This window comes from Triticum urartu, chromosome 5 (assembly GCF_003073215.2).
Source record: "Triticum urartu cultivar G1812 chromosome 5, Tu2.1, whole genome shotgun sequence".
NCBI lineage: Eukaryota > Viridiplantae > Streptophyta > Magnoliopsida > Poales > Poaceae > Triticum > Triticum urartu.
Genome location: NC_053026.1, coordinates 17,544,289 through 17,555,312, shown reverse-complemented (window position 1 = coordinate 17,555,312; position 11,024 = coordinate 17,544,289). Strand labels below are relative to the sequence as shown.

Sequence of the window (11,024 nt, the reverse complement as noted above, 5' to 3'; positions counted from 1 at the left end):
TCCCAGCTGAGTCAAGCGGTTATGTAACCCAGACATAGTGAGTATGTGCTCACTGACAGAACTATTTTCCTCCATCTTACCAAGCTGAAGAACTGTCGGAGACTTCATATCTCTCGACCCGGGCATGAGCTTGGAAAACCATTTTCAGCTCTTCGAACATCTCATATGCTCCATGTCTCTCAAAACGCTTTTGGAGCCCCGGCTCTAGGCTGTAAAGCATGCCGCACTGAACGAGGGAGTAGTCATCAGCACGTGTCTGCCAAGCGTTCATAACGTCTTGGTTCTCTGGGACGGGTGGATCACCTAGCGGTGCTTGTAGGACATAATCTTTCTTGGCAGCTATGAGGATGATCCTCAGGTTCCGGACCCAGTCCGTATAGTTGCTGCCATCGTCTTTCAGCTTGGTTTTCTCTAGGAACGCGTTGAAGATTGAATCACAACGTTGGCCATTTGATCTACAAGACATATTGTAAAGATTTTAGACTAAGTTCATGATAATTAAGTTCATCTAATCAAATTATTAATGAACTCCCACTTAGATAGACATCCCTCTTCTAGTCATCTAAGTATAACATGATCCGAGTTGGCTAGGCCATGTCCGATCATCACGTGACACGGACTAGTCAACGTCGGTGAACATCTTCATGTTGATCGTATCTTCTATACGACTCATGCTCGACCTTTCGGTCTTCTGTGTTCCGAGGCCATGTCTATGCACATGCTAGGCTCGTCAAGTCAACCTAAGTGTATTGCGTGTGTAAATCTGTCTTACACCCGTTGTATGTGAACGTAAGGATCTATCACACCCGATCATCACGTGGTGCTTCGAAACGACGAACTGTAGCAACGGTGCACAGTTAGGGAGAACACTTTCTTGAAATTATTATGAGGGATCATCTTATTTACTACCGTCGTTCTAAGTAAACAAGATGCAAAACATGATAAACATCACATGCAATCAAATAATGGTGACATGATATGGCCAATATCATATAGCTCCTTTGATCTCCATCTTGGGGCTCCATGATCATCCTGTCACCGTCATACTCATCGACATGTAAGTTGTGATTCCTATTACAATAGCATGAACATCTCATACATCACATATAGATCATTCATCATTCATCACAACTTTGGCCATATCACAATCACATAGCATACCCTGCAAAAACAAGTTAGACGTCCTCTAATTGTTGTTTGCAAGTTTTACGTGGCTGCTAATTAGGGTTCTTGCCAATTGCTATTTACCCTTCATAAGGACCCTTTTCATCGAATCCGATCCGACTAAAGTAGGAGAGACAGACACCCGCTAGCCACCTTATGCAACTAGTGCATGTCAGTCGGTGGAACCTGTCTCACGTAAGAGTACGTGTAAGGTCGGTCCGGGCCGCTTCATCCCACGATGCCGCCGAATCAAGATAAGACTAGTAACGGCAAGCATATTGAACAAAATCAACGCCCACAACTACTTTGTTTACTCGTGCAAGAGAACTACGCATAGACCTAGCTCATGATACCACTGTTGGGGAACGTTGCAGAAAACAAAAATTTTCCTACGGTTTCACCAAGATCCATCTAAGAGTTCATCTAGCAACGAGTGATTAGATGCATCTACGTACCTTGTAGATCACGAGCGGAAGCGTTCAAAGAACGGGGATGATGTAGTCGAACACGACGTGATTCAAATCACCGATGATCTTAGCACCGAACGGACGATGCCTCCGCGTTCAACACACGTACGGAACGGATGACGTCTCCTCCTTTCTTGATCCAGCAAGGGGGGAAGAGAGGTTGATGAAGATCCAGCAGCACGACGGCGTGGTGGTGGATGCAGGGCGTCACAGTAGCAGGGCTTCGCCTATACTACGAGAGAGAGATGTAACGGGGAGAGAGGAAGCACCAAAGGCTGAGGTATGAAGTCCCTCCTCTCCTCAACTATATATAGGAGGACCAAGGGGGGGTGGTGCGCCAGCCCAGGAGATCTAATCTCCTTGGTGCGGCGGCCAGGGGAGGTTTCCCTCCCCCCCAAGGCACTCAGGGGTGCCTTCCACTAGTGGGACTCCTCCCCCATGGAAACCCTAGGCACATGGGCCTATAGGGGCTGGTGCCTTGGCCCATATAGGCCAAGGCGCACCCCCTACAGCCCATGTGGCCCCCCGGGACAGGTGGCCCCACCCGGTGGGCCCCCGGGACCCCTCCGGTGGTCCCGGTACAATACCGATAACCCCGAAACTTGTCCCGATGGCCTGAAACAGCACTTCCTATATATAATTCTTTACCTCCGGACCATTCCGGAACTCCTCGTGACGTCCGGGATCTCATCCGGGACTCCGAACAACATTCGGGTTACTGCATATACATATCTTCACAACCCTAGCGTCACCGAACCTTAAGTGTGTAGACCCTACGGGTTCGGGAGACAAGCAGACATGACCGAGACGACTCTCCAGTCAATAACCAACAGCGGGATCTGGATACCCATGTTGGCTCCCACATGCTCCACGATGATCTCATCGGATGAACCACGATGTCGAGGATTAATCAACCCCGTATACAATTCCCTTTGTCAATCGGTATGTTACTTGCCCGAGACTCGATCGTCGGTATTCCCAATACCTTATTCAATCTCGTTACCGGCAAGTCACTTTACTCGTACCGTAATGCATGATCCCGTGATCAACCACTTGGTCACCTTGAGCTCATAATGATGATGCATTACCGAGTGGGCCCAGTGATACCTCTCCGTTATATGGAGTGACAAATCCCAGTCTCGATCCGTGTCAACCCAACAGACACTTTCGGAGATACCTGTAGTGCACCTTTATAGTTACCCAGTTACGTTGTGACGTTTGATACACCCAAAGCACTCCTACGGTATCCGGGAGTTACACGATCTCATGGTCAAAGGAAAAGATACTTGACAATGGAAAAGCTCTAGCAAACGAACTACACGATCTTTGTGCTATGCTTAGGATTGGGTCTTGTCCATCACATCATTCTCCTAATGATGTGATCCCGTTATCAATGACATCCAATGTCCATAGCCAGGAAATCATGACTATCTGTTGATCAACGAGCTAGTCAACTAGAGGCTTACTAGGGACATATTATGGTCTATGTATTCACACGTGTATTACGATTTCCGGATAATACAGTTATAGCATGAATAAAGACAATTATCATGAACAAAGAAATATAATAATAATGCTTTTATTATTGCCTCTAGGGCATATTTCCAACAATCACTTATATTGATTGCATGTGATGTTTATCTTTTATGCATCTTATCTTGCTTTGATTGACGGTAGCATTATAAGATGATCTCTCACTAAATTTCAAGATAAAAGTGTTCTCCCTGAGTATACACTGTTGCCAAAGTTCGTCGTGCCCAGACACCACGTGATGATCGGGTGTGATAAGCTCTACGTCCATCTACAACGGGTGCAAGCCAGTTTTGCACACGCAGAATACTCAGGTTAAACTTGACGAGTCTAGCATATGTAGATATGGCCTCGGAACACTGAGACCGAAAGGTCGAGCGTGAATCATATAGTAGATATGATCAACATATTGATGTTCACCATTGAAAGCTACTCCATTTCACGTGATGATCGGTTATGGTTTAGTTGATTTGGATCACGTGATCACTTAGAAGATTAGAGTGATGTCTTTCTAAGTGGGAGTTCTTAAGTAATATGATTAATTGAACTTAAATTTATCATGAACTTAGTACCTGATAGTATCTTGCTTGTCTATGTTTGATTGTAGATAGATGGCCCGTGTTGTTGTTCCGTTGAATTTTAATGCGTTCCTTGAGAAAGCAAAGTTGAAAGATGATGGTAGCAATTACACGGACTGGGTCCGTAACTTGAGGATTATCCTCATTGCTGCACAGAAGAATTACGTTCTGGAAGCACCGCTGGGTGCCAGGCCTGCTGCTGGAGCAATACCAGATGTTATGAACGTCTGGTAGAGCAAAGCTGATGACTACTCGATAGTTCAGTGTGTCATGCTTTACGGCTTAGAATCGGGACTTCAACGACGTTTTGAACGTCATGGAGCATATGACATGTTCCAGGAGTTGAAGTTAATATTTCAAGCAAATGCCCGGATTGAGAGATATGAAGTCTCCAATAAGTTCTATAGCTGCAAGATGGAGGAGAATAGTTCTGTCAGTGAACATATACTCAAAATGTATGGGTATCATAATCACTTGACTCAACTGGGAGTTAATCTTCCTGTTGATAGTGTCATTGACAGAGTTCTTCAATCACTGCCACCAAGCTACAAGAGCTTCGTGATGAACTATAACATGCAAGGGATGGATAAGACAATTCCCGAGCTCTTCGCAATGCTAAAGGTTGCGGAGGTAGAAATCAAGAAGGAGCATCAAGTGTTGATGGTCAACAAGACCGCCAGTTTCAAGAAAAAGGGCAAAGGGAAGAAGAAGGGGAACTTCAAGAAGAACATCAAGCAAGTTGCTGCTCAGGAGAAGAAACCCAAATCTGGACCTAAGCCTGAAACTGAGTGCTTTTACTGCAAGCAGACTGGACACTGGAAGCGGAACTGCCCCAAGTATTTGGCGGATAAGAAGGATGGCAAAGTGAACAAAGGTATATGTGACATACATGTTATTGATGTGTACCTTACTAGAGCTCGCAGTAGCACCTGGGTATTTGATAGTGGTTCTGTTGCTAATATTTGCAACTCGAAACAGGGACTACGGATTAAGCGAACACTGGCGAAGGACGAGGCGACGATGCGCGTAGGAAATGGTTCCAAAGTCGATGTGATCGCAGTCGGCACGCTACCTCTACATCTATCTTCGGGATTAGTATTTGACCTAAATAATTGTTATTTGGTGCCAGCGTTGAGCATGAACATTATATCTGGATCTTATTTGATGTGAGACGATTATTCATTTAAATCAGAGAATAATGGTTGTTCTATTTATATGAGTAATATCTTTTATGATCATGCACCCTTGAAGAGTGGTCTATTTTTGATGAATCTCGATAGTAGTGATACATATATTCATAATGTTGAAGTCAAAAGATGCAGAGTTGATAATGATAGTGCAACTTATTTGTGGCACTGCTGTTTAGGTCATATCTGTATAAAGCGCATGAAGAAACTCCATACTGATAGACTTTTGAAATCACTTGATTATGAATCACTTGGTACTTGCGAACCGTGCCTCATGGGCAAGATGACTAAAACGCCGTTCTCCGGTATTATGGAGAGAGCAACAGATTTGTTAGAAATCATACATACAGATGTATGTGGTCCGATGAATGTTGAGGCTCGTGGCGGATATCGTTATTTTCTCACTTTCACGGATGATTTAAGCAGATATGGGTATATCTACTTAATGAAACATAAGTCTGAAACATTTGAAAAGTTCAAAGAATTTCAGAGTGAAGTTGAAAATCATCGTAACAAGAAAATAAAGTTTCTACGATCTGATCGTGGAGGAGAATATTTGAGTTACGAGTTTGGTCTACATTTGAAACAATGCGGAATAGTTTCGCAACTCACGCCACCCGGAACACCACAGCGTAATGGTGTGTCCGAACGTCGTAATCATACTTTACTAGATATGGTGCGATCTATGATATCTCTTACTGATTTACCGCTATCGTTTTGGGGTTATGCTTTAGAGACGGCTGCATTCACGTTAAATAGGGCACCATCGAAATCCGTTGAGACGACGCCTTATGAACTATGGTTTGGCAAGAAACCAAAGTTGTCGTTTCTGAAAGTTTGGGGCTGCGATGCTTATGTGAAAAAGCTTCAACCTGATAAACTCAAACCCAAATCGGAGAAATGTGTCTTCATAGGATACCCAAAGGAGACTGTTGGGTACACCTTCTATCACAGATCCGAAGGCAAGACATTCGTTGTTAAGAATGGATCCTTTCTAGAGAAGGAGTTTCACTCGTTTCACTCCGCCTCCTCTTGCTAAAAATTCAATTTTTTTAGACCATCTTATCTTGTGTTTCTATGATATAGGAATGACCTAACACGCGGAATTGATTTTGTACAATGGATGCAATGCCTGCTGCCTGCTGGTGCCCTTGGGTTGGGCCACGGGACAAGTCTTGGTCAACCCAGACATCCAACCAACACTGACCACGACCCGCCATGGCACAATCAATTATTAGCAGGGAATCAATCAATTATATTATTATTAGAACTATAAGTGATTTTCCTGTGCGGGAATTTAATGATTAATTTGATTTCAGCTAAATTCTGAATGAAAAATATGATCTAAATCAAAAGCAATTATTTTTTTAAATGTAGACATGATCCTTACCTTATGTGCGAACATAGTATATGTGGTTTGCATGAGGCTGAATAATAGTGTTAATGGATGCCTACGTGGCACACTTGGTAAAGTTGAATGCCGCATATCGAGAGAATTAGAGACAGTGAACATCAACTATTTAGGTATATAGGATTTCATTTAAAACATATTATTAATTTTCCAACAAAAACACCGTGCCACATGATACCCTGTATGATTTTTCCCTGAAAAAAGCCTTTGATTTATTAACAATATTTATCGATGGCACACAAAGATCTCCTTAATTAAAAAAAATATATAACCAAATCCATAAACCATCTAGCAATAACTATAAGCATTGGGGCAAGCCGAAGACACTGTCATAATCGTCCTTCCCTCATGAAAACCGGGCAAACCATGCTGTAATAAGTCGTCATCCTAAGGCTAACAGCACACAAAAACAGCGATAGTCGTCAACGATGAGAAGCATAAATCAAAAGGGCCATACATCCAAAAAGATCAACGAAAACAAGGGCTACCCGAATCAAGATGGATCAACTGAAGACAAAAGCCGACCAAATTATAGCAGACCCGTCGGAGACCAACACCAGCCAGATCTAAGAGGATCAAAAGAGCGCACATTATTTTAACCTAGGGATGCCTCCATTTCGTCATCCCGACCAAGAAACTAAAACTACCTGAAGCAAGGACGAGTGCATCCTCATCAGCGGGGGGTGGGGTCTCCTACACATCCATGTCCAATAGGACCACTGGAGATGGGGCAGAACAACATTGATGCCGGTGAGGGGGCTGAAAACATACTATTCCCACAATCACGTGAGGAGGGAGATGTGAACAATTCGCTTGGTTTCCCTTAAACATGTGCTTCTATTTCATATATATATCGCGTTATTCGTCACCCTGGATGAGGAATAGTTATTCTTCACCCCCTCTATTTTACCATCAATGCACCGTAATTTTACGTTCCGTAAGTTTTGTCTTATTTCCGACGCAAAAAGGGACCGTAAGAAAATATATAATCGCCATAAAAATATTTTATGTCATGTAAAATTACAAGCATAAAAACATAGTCTAAAATACACATAAACTGTAAATTTTCTTGTCTTATGACCTATATTTTTATTTTCTTATGTCAAATTTTACATAGTGAATCAATAGGAATGTAACTATTTGAATTCGAAATGTAATTTAATTATGAAATGATCGTAAGATTACCTCGGATGAAGAATAACTTATTCTGCAGCCTGGGTGATGAATAGTAACACTATATATATATATATATATATATATATATATATATATATATGATAATGCTCGTGCTTTGATTGCACAAGTATTATATTGTGAAGTACATGCATTGTATGTCCAATTAAGGCAAAAAAATTACAGTAAAAACTGACTCGTTCTGCACTATCGTTAGTGAACCCACAAATTCAAAAATCTTGAAATTCATAGACAAGGGATGGCCTGTCTTATATATTTATGGCAAATTTTTCATGCTATATAGAAGATCAATCAGGGGTCTCCCCTTTTCTGAAAAAATGAGGATCAATGCATCATATCTTTTTCAACATTTATTATAGGCTTAGTATCTTATCTTGTATTAATGTTGAAAGGAACCTTTTATTTCTTAAGTGTGGCCTGTTAATCTTATCCCGCATCAATTAATTGAAGCGAATGTGACGTAATCAGCAACGTGACTATGGTATAAACGCCGACACTTTTTTCGCCGAAAAATTGTTAGACTTGCTCTTGTTTCGTACTATTCCATGAGGTTTCTTGCGAAAATCAGCCTAACGTGTTCAAAAATCTAATGCTCAATTTGTAGTGGGATGTTTTAACTAAATTGACAACTCTTTTTCTTGAACACTTGCGAACAAGATTTTTGGGCATAATTTTGTTTGTCAACAACTACAAAATTTTGTAGAGCAAATGCACACAAAATCCACACATAATTTTGTAATCCTACTCAAACTAGAGTATGTAGTAAATGTTTGCACTTAGCGGCGGTTTCCTTGTTTTCATCGCTCACGAAATCCAAAGCCAAAGGAAACAAGGACGCCCAATAAAAGCCAAGGGAAACCCAAAAGAGACCATCCCACTTCACACTCCCGAAGCTCGGCCGCCTCCTGTCCTCTCCTCTCCTGCATGCTCGCCGCCGGCGATGCCCGGCCCGCTCAAGCGCCCCTCCCTCGGCCGCCTGCTCGCCGCCCTCCGCTCGCCGTCCCGCGTCCCGGTCCAGACCGGCTTCCCCACCTCCCTCGCCGACCTCGTCGTCAAGAACCATGGCCGCCTCAGGAAGCCCCGCAAGCCGCGCCGCCCCACCGCCCTGGCGCTGCCCCCGTCTCCGCCGGAGACCCCGGTGGACGTAGGGGAGACTCCTTCGCTGCCGCCATCGCCCGGGCCGCTCTCGCCGGTGGTCGTGGAGGAGTCCTCGGCCCCGGTGGTGCGGCGGCTCGACGCGCCCAAAGGCGCCGCCTTCTTCCGGCCCCGCCCGGAGCTCCTCGCGCTCGGCGGGGCCGTGGCGCTCGCGCTCCTCGCCGTGTGGAGGGAGGGGACCGTCGCGGCCTTCACCATCGCCTCGCTGTCGTTGCTCTGGATCGAGTCGGCCTCCCGCCGGCGTCGGCGCTCCTCGCGCCCGGCGGAGCTGCCCGATTCGCGCGGCCCCGCCCCCGTCTCGCCGATCCGGGAGGCGGAAGAAGCGCCCGGGCCATCCAGCTGCTCCGATTCCGACAGGAACAGCGAGGCCCCCTCCCCTCGGCCCTCCGGCGGCGAAGATCCGGCCACCCCCAAGAGGAAACCGAGGAGGTCGCTGAGGAAGATAATCTCCAAGACGCTGCAGAAGAAGCCCAAGGCGAAGGATGCCTCATGCTCTACCGACGGCGAGGTCGAGCAGCCGGAGCCAGTTAGAACCGAGGCCTTTGTAATTCCAGCCCCTTCCTTGGCCGAGCAGACGCCGTCGGAACCAAGCACAGGATCGTCGGTGGAGATGAAGATGGAGATGGAAAGGCGAGGGGGCAGATTCCCCCTGGCGGCGTTCGTCCCGGTCATCCTCGCGGGCCTCGCCGCCGGGAAGCTCCCGGCGACGGCGCTGGCCGTGCTCTGCGTGGCCTTCTTCGGCGCGCGCCGTCGAGCGAATTTAGGCCGCCAGTAACCCGCCGAGTGAGAGAGATCCGATCCCCTCGAAACCGTCCGTTTGTAAAAAATCAGAGACAGAAGAAGAAGAAGAACAAATCCATACATGCTGAATGTTGATCCGGCTTTTCCACCGTTTGTAAAATTCTGCTGTCATGCCTGAATTTCTCTCCCGTGTGCAGCGCGGCATGTTGGATTGAAACAGTTCTTGGCTGACAGCGATCGTGCAAAACCGTTAGCGCGTGACCACAGCTCGCAAGTCAGACGCGACGGTGTCGATGGATGGATGTATCTACGGGATGAAATGGAATTAAACTGAAATTCTGTCGGCGTCAGGCATTCAACCCTCGAGGGAGCCCACATCATCATGCTATCTGAGTGGACTGGTCTTTTCTGCAGCAGAGTGATTAATTGTACTAGCAAATATCATCAGACGGATCAACCAATAATTTGCATCCGAGAGGAGAGGAGAGGAAACAAATTTGGGTGTTTTCCATGTGCGTGGTGGCAACACCAACCACAGCACGACAGACACAGCAGCAGCAGATTCAGCAAGTTCTTGGTGAGAAAATGTGTCCGTCATCTTGATAAACAATGCGCGTGCTGTGGTCTGTGCCTGTCGGCTACAAGTTCTTGGTGATAAAGGAGGGTCCTTGTGATTCTGAGGTACAAGTATGTAGATCATGCCTGTCAGTGGTTGGGTTTCAGGCATTTCGTCTGCAAGATCGTGATGAACTACCAAACAACTTTCCTGGAAACAGCAAGCTGCAATCAGCCTCGCCTCTGCAACACTTGCTTTTAATTCTGCATCTTCAGTTAGTTCCACAGATTAATTGTGGGGAAAACAACTTGAACCACAGAATGAACATCAACCAATCATCTTTCTCATGTACATTACGGTGCACTGACTTGTGTTTGCGATGTCATGTCCATATGTAAGATGATTGCTGAGGTAAGAGATAATGGTATGTAATTAAGCTTGTCACACTTAAGATAAGAGTACAAGACATGTTTCTCTGTTTATTTTTTTGCGAGAAGACATGTTTCTCTGTTAATAACGACATGTCAGCTCTTATTCTCTAATAAGGCATCACAGTTGACAAGTCACAAGGAACATCAAATGGAAGAATTTTATCCATGATATGAGATGAAACGTAATGGAATTAAACTGAAATGCTGTCGGCGTCAGGTATTCAGCTCACATCATCATACTACCTGAGTTGATTGGTCTCTCGTTTTTCTTGCTTTCATTAGGCGATGCGTGCATTACGATCAATCAACCGATAATAGCATTTGCATCCACACCAAATGTGGGTGTTTTCCGTGGTGGTAACACCAACCACACCATGACAGACAGACAGAGATATCGTCGTTCAGGTTCAGGTTGTTGGTGAGAAAATGTCGTCGTCATCTTCTTGGTAACTGACAAACAATCAGCGTGCTGAGGTCTGTGTCTGTCGGCTACATATTCTTCAGTGTAGCATCATCGATCCTATGGATTCTGAGTGTAAGATCATGTCTGTCAGTAGTTGGGTTTTTCTTTTTCTTTTTTGGCGAATGTCAGTTGTTGGGTTTCAGATAT

General features: G+C 45.1%; 1 protein-coding gene across 1 annotated transcript; it reads left to right on the top strand.

Annotated features, from left to right (window-relative positions):
• The first annotated feature begins 8,396 nt into the window (after positions 1-8,396).
• Positions 8,397-10,427, top strand: LOC125507052. Its single transcript, XM_048671749.1, has one exon. It carries the CDS (start codon positions 8,472-8,474, stop codon positions 9,459-9,461), a length of 990 nt encoding a protein of 329 aa, XP_048527706.1. The 5' UTR covers positions 8,397-8,471; the 3' UTR covers positions 9,462-10,427.
• The last annotated feature ends 597 nt before the right edge of the window (positions 10,428-11,024 follow it).

Excerpts from the sequence above, each read along its gene's own strand:
- LOC125507052 (XM_048671749.1), top strand. The coding sequence starts at position 8,472 with ATGCCCGGCCCGCTCAAGCGCCCCTCCCTCGGCCGCCTGCTCGCCGCC.